Below are 11,909 nucleotides of genomic sequence, written 5' to 3'. Positions count from 1 at the left end.
AATTGCTTTAAAAGTTTACACCACAGCCACAGTTCATGTAACTGGTCAGATCGTCCTAGCATAATCATTTGTTTTAATAATTAGATCTTAAAGGTTTCTATTTAAAACTACTTCCTCTTTTCACATACAGAAATACTTCTGTTTAGCATTCTTCATGCCATAAATAGAACTTAAAGATAGACCTGGACGTGTATACACTACACAGTTCAGCTGCATAGCTACAAGTATTTCTCCAAATTGTGGTAATGTGAGATGGCTGAATATAATTACTTTGTTTTGTTCAGGGAAAAAAGGAAACAGAACAAAAGCCTTTCATATAAAGGAAGTAATTCACAAGTGGTTGCTATCAAATGACAACTTCTTTTAATCTAGTATCTTTACTTTTTTTTTCTTTTTCTTGTTTCTTTATACCTCTTGAGATAGGGTTTTGCTAAACTGCCTGGGCTGCTGGCCTCAGTTTGGTATCCTGCCTTAGCTTCCTGAGCAGCGGGGATGACAAGCATGTCGCATGACACCCAGTTAAGTATTTTTTTTATTTTGTGATCACTAAATAGAAGAGATAACTCATACACATAAGAGGGTAAAATTATTAGTCTTAAAAGAAAAACCTGTTTAAATTTGAGTGGCTAAAATAGCCCACTTAGGACACCATTATTATCCTTTCTTTAAATTACGTGATCTTTTTTATGTATTTTTTTATCCCTTAAATCAAAAGATGATTGATTTTCTCTTAAAATAGCAGTGATAAAAGTTTTCCATTTCATAAAATGGTATCTGGGTACATCATATCACACTAAGTACTTTTTTTCTCTCAGAAATAAAACAATTTTATCTTTATAAATTAAAGAACCTAATACATAAACTTTGTATGTTTTCTCTGTTACATAAATCATTATTGCTGGGTGAAAAACATTTCAAAATTATACAGGTTCCCACCTGAAACCACACACTTTCTTCCTCATCAGGTTCTGCTGCAGAACTGAACTCTGCTTACATTCTAGGAAAGGAAAGCATACTGCCAAGCGAGGAGGTGTTTAATTTTCTCAAAGCATGTTCTCAGTAGTACAGACCAGTGATAAGGAACACCAATTTTGATACTAGAGATTGGCTTTGGGACTTGGTACTGCTGGTTACTAAGTATGTGACCCTGGGCAAGTCAGCTAACCTTTCTGTGCCGTGGTTTCCTTACCTGCAAAATGAGAACTTAAGTGCTGTAATGATGAAGGCATGTACCATGCATTCTTTTACCATGCATATAATGATATCTGGCACACGGCACACAGGACCAGTGCACTTGAACTCTTTACAGATCATAATTCTTTGGTCCCTAGTCCAAATAAGCTGCCATTACAACCCAGAGCAGCATTCTCTAAATATGCAAACTCTTCTGCTCCTGAAAGTTCTTTAAAAATATTTTTAGGAGGCACATCTAACCAAATTCATGTTTTCTTCTGGCCAAACATGATTCTCAGGTATTACCTACATGTAATTTTAAGGGTTCACAGACCTGTGAAGCCCATCTACGGACTCCTGGTTAAGAATCCTTATACCTCTGTACCTCTCTACCATAACAAGTATTTTTATTCATAGTGACCTTTTACCTTTTAGGTCTCCAAATTTTAAGGATAAGTCTTTATATATAGATGGTACTTGTTTGTAATTACATAATTTAGGAGTAAACAGCTAAATTTAGGAGTAAACATAATTTAGGAGTAAATAGCTGAGTTATGTTATTCTAGAGGGTCTTTTAAAATATAGTATATATATGAATATATATAATAAAAATAGATTCTAAAATTTATAATGTCATTAAACAAAAGCTGCCTTGATACGTCATTACCTACTGACAAGCTGCTGCAGGCTTTCTATAATGATGATCATTTATTTGAAATTAGATGGTAATTTTTTCAAAATAGTTTAGAATGTTCAAAAAGTTTAAAAGTACACAAAAATATTAGCTGTTTTCTTAAATAACATGTTGTATTTAGAAGTTTTTCTTGGAAACAGCTTGAGCAAGAGTGTGAAAAATGATCAGAGTTTCAGGGCCAGTGCAGCCATATGATCTTGGCCAGATCACTTAATATCTGAGCCTCAGTTTCCTAATCTGCAAAGCAGAGATAACAGTACCAATTATACTTAAAAATATAGTTACATTAGGTGAAGGAATATTTCAAAATTTGACATGAAAACTTTGAGAACCATGTATCAGTATTGTGTATATTATATATTTTAGCTTAAAAAACTCACATGAATACTAATGATTTCTTAGGTAACTGACATTGCTAGGTAGTAAACAGAACCAATGGTTTAGAAGAAATAAAATAGTTGATAAGTATTGTTGTACTGTATAGTAGGAACTGTACCCTTACCCCAGTAAGACAATCATCTTTAATATATGCTGTCTGCAGAGTATACAGCTTACAAAAGAAAATTCTCAGGAGGTACACAATATACTGCCACCACATTATCTGTAGTTTCCTTTCAGAAATAGAAGAATGACTACCTGCTCCTGACTGTTAGTTTTTCATAAATTTTAAGAAGCAAGATTCAGTATAGATACGAGTTTTAAACCAATCACTGGTAGGTATTTGGATTAATTTTGTTTTAGTTTTTAGTGAGACTGGGTCTCACTATGTGGCCTTGACTTGAATTCCTGGATTCAAGAGATCCTCTTGTCTTAGCCTCCCAAGTAGCTGGGCCAACAGGTCCACATGCTACTCTGTCCTGTCATGCTATCTTTGAAAGTCTCATTCAAAACTATTGATCCCCTACTATAAATCAAGAAGTTCAGTTTATTTATATTTATTTATTTTTTAGAGACGGTCTCCTTATGTAGCCCAGGCTGGCCTCAAACTCACAGGGGTCTTCCTGCCTCAGCCTCTGAATGCTAGAATTATAGGCATGCACCACCATGCCCAGTTTATAAATCAAGAAGTTAAAGTGTAAGCTAAGATTAAATTATTCAGTTTTAGATCAGTTGCAGATAAATCCTTAAAAACGTGTATTCCAATAGAATTATAAGGGGGTGAGTATATGCCATCACAAATCACATGGAGAAACTGACCTGAGAACACCTAGAAACATTTAATGACTCCCAATCACTGGGTTACAGGTTTTCTTTTCTGACAAAGGAAAATAAAACAGAGGCAGCTAGTTCTAAATCTCTCACAAGCTACTTTTTAATATATATGCTATATTATGTTTACCACGAATTTGCTTTTGCAGGAATAGCAGAATTTGTCTTTCAAAGCCAGCTGACCTTCCAAGGGCTTTAGTGGTCATTTACATTTTCCTCTGAAGTTGGTCTTGAGCAATGATGAGTTTTTCTAGATATTCCTAAAACAAATACTATTGCCTGAGGCAGAAATACAGATACAGACAAAGCTGCTGTCCTTGTGAATCCACACTGACCAGTGTATATTCTGAGCACTCTCCTATGACTAAGAACAACAGAAGATATTTGTGGAGTGGTGTGAGATCACTGGTCTGGAATTTTTTTCCATGTGACACTAAGTGGTCCTGTCCTAGTCATGTAAATGAGTTAACCCGAACAAAGCATTCTCACTCCCATGAAAGTCCTAACAGAGCTGACAAAGCTATCAACACAACTACCCTACAACGAACATACTGTTTAAATCCCAAGCCATCTTCTGTCAGTTAACAATGTTTTTTCCCTGTGTTTGAGACATATAAATCACATACTAATTAATGTTTTACTTTGGTCTCAAACAGTATAATCCCTTTGGCAAGAGAACTACCAATTAACCTAAAAACATGCAACTCTCCAATCAAATCTAAAATCTCACTTTTATCCTTCCCTCCAGCATTTTGCAGCGATTCAGTTAGTTATAATCCTATGATCTCTAGCTTCAATTTATGAAAAATTTATCTGTGGTATCTGTAACTTCAGAAAGGGAATATATGTTTCACAAATATGAAAGTTTAATTCTGGTAAAATTGGAAGGAAAAAGGTTATTAAATACAACAATGCCTCATTTATCTGGTGTCTTATGGACATAAATACAAATATTTTAAAATAGTGTCAAAGATCATCTCAAGCACCTAAAGTTCAAAACCTATTCAATTGCTTAAAATACATTTTGCTTTTTAAATTATTAAAAAAAAAAAAAAAAAAAAACAACCAAAAACTGCCCCAGGAGAGACCTGGTCATGTTCACTTGCTTTCAGAGATACCAGCATTAAAGTCTACAGAGTTCAAAGGTGCATGCAGACTTTTCAAGCACAAAAGCATTACTTATCAGCCTTAAATATTCTCCTACAAATGTATTAAATCATGACATAAAAAATTATGGTATCAAATACAGGTATCATTGGAGTGGCTGCAGCATTTAGAGGTGACAAGGTGGGGACATAAATCATCTTTGCCCAAGCTACTCCAAAGAGATCTAGGTTATGACCATTGGGGGGCCAGCAGTGAAGGGAATCATGGAGTAGTGGGCTCTTGTTGAATCCTGAATCTCTTTCTTACCAGCCAGCCAATGTTGAGCAAGATGTACAGTCCTTTCCTCCATGCTTGGACTTTCTATGGCATGCATGCCACAGCGGGCTATTTGTATCACTGAAAACTAAAAGGCTCACCATCACTGTTCTAGTGTGTAAAAACGAGGTCAAAAACCAACGCTGCATTATAGCTGTCAGGATTAAATTGCTTTTGTGACAGTGCCAACCCCAGGCCTGGTACACAGAGAGATCTACACATGTTGCCACGTTCTTTCAAATGCCGCCTGCAATCTCTGACAGAACTGAAAATTATGTGAAATCCAAATACCCTAAATTGGTTCAATAAAATACTACAGAAACAGGAAGATACACTAATACACCATTCTACCAAAGGAAGGACTGCTGGGGAGAATAAGATGATGAACTGCGACAACACAGCCCCTACCACATGAGGACTCAAGTAGATAGAGTTTTCTTTGTTTTGAATGCAGAAGTATAGTCATTAAACTATTTTTATAGGTCATAAATGCTTATAGCATTAATTAAGCAGTAATTGTGTATCAGGTACTAAGTATTTTAAAAGGATTTTAGCATTTAATCCTTTAGCAAGTGGCAGAGTCAAGATTTAAACTCAAGTAATCTGATGCCAGAATTCATAATCATCATGTTAACTGTCTGCCTATTAATAAAACACACAGGTTTAAAAACCTCATGGCTCGCTGGACATGGTGGTGCACACCTGTAATCTCAGCACTGGGAGGCTGAGGCAGGAGGCTAGCTACGAGTTGGAGGTCCCTCTGAACTACACAGCAAGATCCTGCCTCCCCTCCCTACCCCCCCCCAAAAAAGCCAAAAAAAAAAAACCCCTAATTAAATAAAATAAAAAACCTCATGGTCAATTTCCTTAGCTCAAAATAACCAACACTTCTTAACCCCCCTCACAAGTTTTTATAACATGGAATTCCAGCCCAGTTTTGATAAACATTTAAGACATTTTCCAGATGAAAAACTCAGTCTTACAAAATGCTTAAGGTATATTAAATGTGAATCTGAGTCAGAATCTGAAGCTAAGTTTTATTGTTATGAAACAATGTTGGTCCTAGGTGACTTCAAGTGTTATACTTACAAGAGTAAATGCTTTGTATACAGTAGTAACAGATACTTACAATTAGCTACTAGTTACAGTTGGTAAAGAACCCAATTATAATGCACAAAGGTTTTCTGCAGTCCAGAGAAGGCAGGATGAATTTCAAATATTAGATGAAACAAACCAAAGATGTACTCATAGTCACTCCACAAGATTCTCTTTAACCAAATCCCCTTGCTACCTTCTAGAAAGTGAAGGCTTCCTCCACCTAGAAAGATGCCTCGTATCTTTTCATCATTACTTAAAAGCAGTTAAAATTCATGTTAAGTGAAAAAAAACTTTTTCACAGAGATTATACATTTTCAATGGGCCCTTCCAGTCCCTTTGTTAGGAAATGATTTTAAGAATATAAATATGCTTGAACTTTCTCATAAACTCGTATCACTATAATCTTGGGCTCAGAAACTTCATAGGAAGTCATATTTGAATTCAAAGTACAGAAAAATTAGTTAAAACATGTAAGTTTTTTCTTGCACTTCTGTGTGTGCATGTGCTTTTAAAGCAAGTATAACTAGCCAGGTGCTCCTATTTCTCTGACTAGAAACAAAACAAATCACAATCCAGAAAAGCTTGCTTTACCATAAACATACCAAACCTGTATTAGGCTACAAAGGTTAGAGAACTAAAGTTTCTTTTTAATATGTGTGGTATTTTAGATAACAAAGTATACACCAGTACTATTTTCTTGTGTAACTTTTCTCTAACAAAGCCTCCATTTTTAAGAAATGCCATGTCCTCTTATTTTTTTTATTGCCTCCATGGCAGAGTCTATTAGCATCATAAGCCACATTGATTTCTTGTTCTGTGAAGAATTTTAAAAATAACAAAAACTTAAAACCTTTGCTAAAAATAAAAAGTGAAAGAAAAAAGCCACATAATAGATATAGCTTATTAAAAACACCCAAGAGACGAGCAGGTGAGTATTACATAAAATTGTTAATTATATACTAATTCTATCAGTAAATATCACAGTTTTAAAAAGTTGGTCATTAGCTTAGAAAACTCTACATTTAATTTTTAATACTATAATTCTGTTTGGGAGAGAATACCCTTGGAAAATAATTAGAAAAATTCATGAAGCTATGAATTCAAACATGCAGTGTTTTTATTATAGCAAAATACTACCAATGATCATTATCAATGTATTAAATGACAGAATAATCTACAATAGTATACTCCAAAGTCATTTTTAAAAAATAAAGATATATCCATCATCTAGTAGCTTAGTGACCTTAACAAAGTTACTTGTCTTTTAAGTGTTGATTTCCTCTGTTAAATGATGAAAACAAAACAAACAAAAAACACAAAACACACACATACACACACACAAACCACTCATCTGACAGTGCTTTACCTACCATATTGGTTTTATCCCAATGTAACAGGAAATGAAAAATCCATTTGTGAGCTTTTTCTGATACTATATTTATTTTTAAAATTACTTGGTATATTTTCTAAACATATTTCAAGGTCAATATTCAATCTGTCACACACCATATTAAGAAAAAATAAATCTAAAACTAGAGGACAGTGAATATAAAAGTTAAAAACAGAAAACTTCTGTAACTTCCAACCTAAAAGTTAAGAAAAATTCCCACATGTATTCACAAATTAAGTCTGTTTATTCACTCATACATGTAGAAAAAATACTGCTGGAGGAAAATGCAGGCCAACCTGGATGTCCAAGTCACCTGGACAGCCCCCAAAATAAGCCACCTAGCTTACACTGATGGAATTGGTACTCTTTCTAAATTGAACAGCAAAACTACATATATCGTATCGATATTGTATCAATATAGATATAGATGTCTTAGTTTGCATCACAGGCCTTACCACAATGTCTCAACAGGTATTTTATTGCTTTAAATAGTTGAAACCAACCTGCCATGGTCTTTCCCAATCTAATGGAATAGGAAACGCTCCAAGCCATGCTCCTAAAAAGCTAGAAATTGTGGTGATTTGGAGACTGTTCTCCCAAATGGATGTAACTCTGTAAAACAGAAATATACAAATCACTGGTAGTTTGTATGTTAACTGCTGGAAAATCAAACGCGCAGTAGCACAAATTAACACTATGCGAGTTTTCTACTCATTTAAAATTAACATCAAGTCAACATTTAGATACATACCATGAAGAAAATATAAATGTATTTGCAATGAAAAACTAATATATGCACATAATAAGAATCAAACACACAAAAGAGTATTTGCAGTGACATTTAAATCTTCCTCCTTTCCTAATACCAACTTCTGGTTCCTTTCCCCAGAAAGAAACTTATTTCCAAGCTATCACATTCCTTCCAGAAATATTTTAGACATGTACAAATATACATACAATTTTATTTTGGAGGTTATGGGCACATTTTATACATATATATTTATATCTTATATATTTACATATACATGTATATGTATACATAGCCTTTCTTTGTTAACAGCTATAATAGTATACCACTGTATGATGGGACATCATTTATTCAACTAGTCTCCTTTATGGCACATTTCATTTAAATAAATTATTTATTTGGCAAAGAAGTGACAGAAAACAAGAACAAAATATTTCAAAAGATTCAGTGACTGTCCCTGCCATTACTATTTACTAAGTACACATTTTAAATGAAAAGGCAGAAAGTCATAATTCTGCCCTGCTCTTAGCAGATTCTTGGCTTCAGCTTCACGGTATGAATACTTAGTCCTGTGGGACATGTGTCTGGTTTACAGTAAAGGCCTACCACAATACAATGAATGGGGTCCTACTACTGAACCACTTACAAATGAACAGTAACTCCATTATGATGTTAACAGGGCAGGGGGAATCTTCCAGCAAAATGGACAAATTGCTCAATTATTACACCTAAAGTGTATGCTGAATTAGACAAATCTCAAATAATGAAAATTATTTCATAAGCCAAACCTATCACCTCTCATCTCACAGCCTTACTTACATAAGGTAATAACAGTCTTAGCTTGTTTCTGTTGAGAACTGGGGCTGACTGGAGGGCAAGGTCAATCACGATACTGTATACTCAAAACTGTATTAGTTTCTGGGCTTTATTATTTTTTGTTTTATAAAATGCATATAAATGCTAGTCTGTTTCTTCAACTAGAATTTAGCAAAACAGAAGCCTGTTTCAATAATGCAGGGAGAAAACATCTAGCCAAATTAAATGGAAAAAGAGAACAGTATTGTTCAGGCAACTTTTAAGGATTCTCTAAGGCAATGATGATAAATCTTTTAGAACTTTCAATGATACAAACAGTCCACTGCGTAATGCAGGTCACAGGTTTGCCACCACTTTCTAGAGTAATTTTCTACTATGTTGACAAATAATGACAGTTTTTGACTACAGCTGACAAATGTTGACGAGCCAACACACAATATTGAATACAGAAGGCATAAATTATGGGAGAGCTTGGGAGTAGCCTTGTGTTCTGCTGGGCAATTACATCCTGCTTTAGTACAAGAGGAGAGTTTAGATAGATTTGAAAGATAAGTAGCATTGGACCTCATACTGGAAAAAAGACTGCACTGCAGACAGAGGCATAAGTAATACTAGTTGCCAAGGAGAAGAATAGGAAATAAGGCTGAGAGCAGGTTAGCATTAAGAACTTTTTAGAAGTAACAGTTTCATTGAATAAAAAATTATTCTAGAAAATCCTTTTCAAGTCATACTATTCACTCACTTAATATATAACTCAGTGTTTTTAGTATATTCACCTAGTTGTATGATCACCCTAGTCAGTTTTAGAACATTTTTATCACTCCAAAAAGAAATGTCTTATCCATTAACGGTCATCTTCTATTTCTCTTCCCTGACCCCAGCTCTAACCACTAAGCTACTTTCTGTCTTTATGGATTTACCTATTCTGGACATGTCATATAAATGGAACTGTACAACACATGGTATTTTGTGCCTGGTTTCTTTAACTTAACATAAATAAGGCTGCTGTGAACCTTCATGTGCGAGCTTTCACATAGACATGTGTTTTCATTTTTACCGGGATTATATCAAGCAGTGGAATGGCTGGGTCATCTGGTAATGCTTAATCTTTAAGGAACTATAGAACATGTTCTAAAGCAGCTAACCTATTTTACATTCCCATCAGTAGTGTATGAGACCTCCAATTTTTCCATATCCTTCTAACATTTGTTATTATCTTTTATTATCTTTGTGGATGTGCAACGGTTTCTCAGCGTGGTAGATTTAGGTTTAGGATATAAGAAAAGTTTTAAATGTCATATTAAATGAATCACTAGAGGTTTTAAAAGGCAGCTATGTGATCAGAGCTTTTTCTAAGATTTACATATATATCTTATCTGACCTCTGGGCCCCAAGTCCGTGAGACTAAGGCACATCATACATGTTTTCATTTTTTTTTCCAGTTTTAGTGTTCTTGTGGCCAGCTTATGTCTATTAAAATGAAAAGTGCAAACATTTAAGAGGTTGCCCTCTGTTTTGATTATCTGATGCATCCAAAAGTGCTTATGACCTTACATATAATAAACAAAGAAATAAATGGAATTAAGGCCTAGTTTAAAATATAGGAAAACTCTATAGCCTGACTTCTTAAAATTAAAAAAAAGGATTTTTTTTTTCTTGAGACAGGGTCTTGGTATGTAGCTCAAGGTGGTCTAAAACTCATAACCCCCCTGCCTCACTCTCCCAAGTGCTAGGTTACAGGCATGCACGGGTCACCGTAGCTGGCTTAAAATAAAAATTCTACATGTATCAAATCCCCCAGCTCCTGCCTGTGCACCTAGCACAACTCTTTCTGCTGTTCTTTTTATCTCAACTGCATAAAACATACTAACTAACGTATGGGTGATTTTCAACATCTCCTTATTTTCTGCTTTTTACTACAGAAGATTTAGCACCTTTTCTTCACAGGCACCCTGCCTCCACAAACAGCCTTCTCCCTGTTTGTCCTTCCCTTTCTGGTAACATCACCACCTTTTGGCTCAATATTATAATTAGGGAAAGCTAATTATAGGGAAACACATAGTAAACCACAAGTTACGTGTCTTTTCTCTTAGTAAATATGATTTTAATTGTTCTTGGATATTAAAACAGCTTTTTCCTCCCACTCTGGTTATTTATGTAGCTACCACTAAGTTACTTCAAATATCCCAAAGAATCTCAGCAGGACCTCCAGATGCCTGTTTTTGCTCTCCTCTCTGAGGTACCTCAGCTCCCCAACCTGAACTGCTTACTGCCGCTGGGGAGGTCCCTACACCCTCATTTGGTGAACTCCCTGGTTCCATCTCTGGCCCTCTTTCCTTCCCCTCCACTTCTCGCCTCTCCTTTTATTCAACAGATTCCTAGGAAAACGTACATGGAAAACAGATTTTTTACAGGTATTTTAAGTCTGAAAACATTAATTGATGCAAATAATTTTGCCTCAGATTTTAAAGGTTTCAGTGCCATTCTTGTGCCCCATCCTCTGTAGGTTAACATGTTTCTCCTCCCCTCTGGAAGTATTTATAATCACCGCTGGTCCTGGCAACACTTCACAAAATTGTGTCTTGAAGTGGCTTTTCATCAGTTATGTGGGAAATATATGGGCCTCTTAATCTATCATTCAAGTTCCTTTGATTCTCGAATTTTTCTATTTAAAGACTTTCTACTCAAACTTCATAGGAATTTTGTGTTCCTTACTTTTAACTGGAAATAGTATTACTTTGAACTAAAGCTTTTATTTATTTATTTATTTATTTATTTATTTATTTATTTATAGCTCAGGGCTGGTCTCGAACTTGCAAAAGCTCTCCTACCTCAGCTTTCCAAATGCTAGGATTACAGGTGTACACTACCATGCCTTACCTGTTAACTCATTTTCCATAATTCCTTTTGTTTGACAAAAAGATTTTTTTTCAATTTTGTCTCTTTCTGTGGATTTTTTTCTGTGGTACTGTATTTTTATTTTTAAAGAGCTTTTTAGGTCTCTGAATATTACCTTTGACAACTTCTTATTCTTTAATGGATATAAAAAATGTGAATTTTAAAATTATCATTTGATCTTTATATTACCCTTGTTTCCATTAAGATTTCTGTTGCTTTCATTTCTGGATTTCATTTGAGATAGTCCTGAAATGTCTGATGAATCTTCATTTCTCATCCTACTTAAAACATCATATACAAAGTGCTCAGAACAGGCAGGTCTACAGAGGGAAATTAAACTAGTGGTTGCCCGACCTGCAGAGTGGGACAGAAGGGTGGGAAAAAGGGATGACTAATAGCAGGCATAGTTTATTTTTATGTGATGAAATGCTCTAAAATTAGATCGTGGTAATATGTGTGCA

General features: G+C 34.8%; 1 protein-coding gene across 3 annotated transcripts in view; it reads right to left on the bottom strand.

Annotated features, from left to right (window-relative positions):
* Positions 1–11,909, bottom strand: part of Pigf (phosphatidylinositol glycan anchor biosynthesis class F) — a 31,077-nt gene that overhangs the window by 3,533 nt on the left and 15,635 nt on the right. For 2 of the 3 annotated variants that reach the window (XM_003473067.5, XM_013155780.3), the window contains exon 5: positions 7,490–7,598. In XM_003473067.5, coding sequence (XP_003473115.1) covers positions 7,490–7,598 — 109 coding nt within the window. Of the gene's footprint in view, positions 1–7,485; positions 7,599–11,909 lie in introns of all 3 variants that reach the window. The other variant, XM_063229085.1, reaches the window with a different exon arrangement.

Source organism: Cavia porcellus, unplaced genomic scaffold (assembly GCF_034190915.1).
Source record: "Cavia porcellus strain 051 isolate PalLab524CR breed Dunkin Hartley unplaced genomic scaffold, mCavPor4.1 scaffold_1, whole genome shotgun sequence".
Taxonomy (NCBI): domain Eukaryota; kingdom Metazoa; phylum Chordata; class Mammalia; order Rodentia; family Caviidae; genus Cavia; species Cavia porcellus.
The sequence above is the reverse complement of the archived record's forward strand: the minus strand, read 5'-3'. Positions and strand labels throughout refer to the sequence as shown.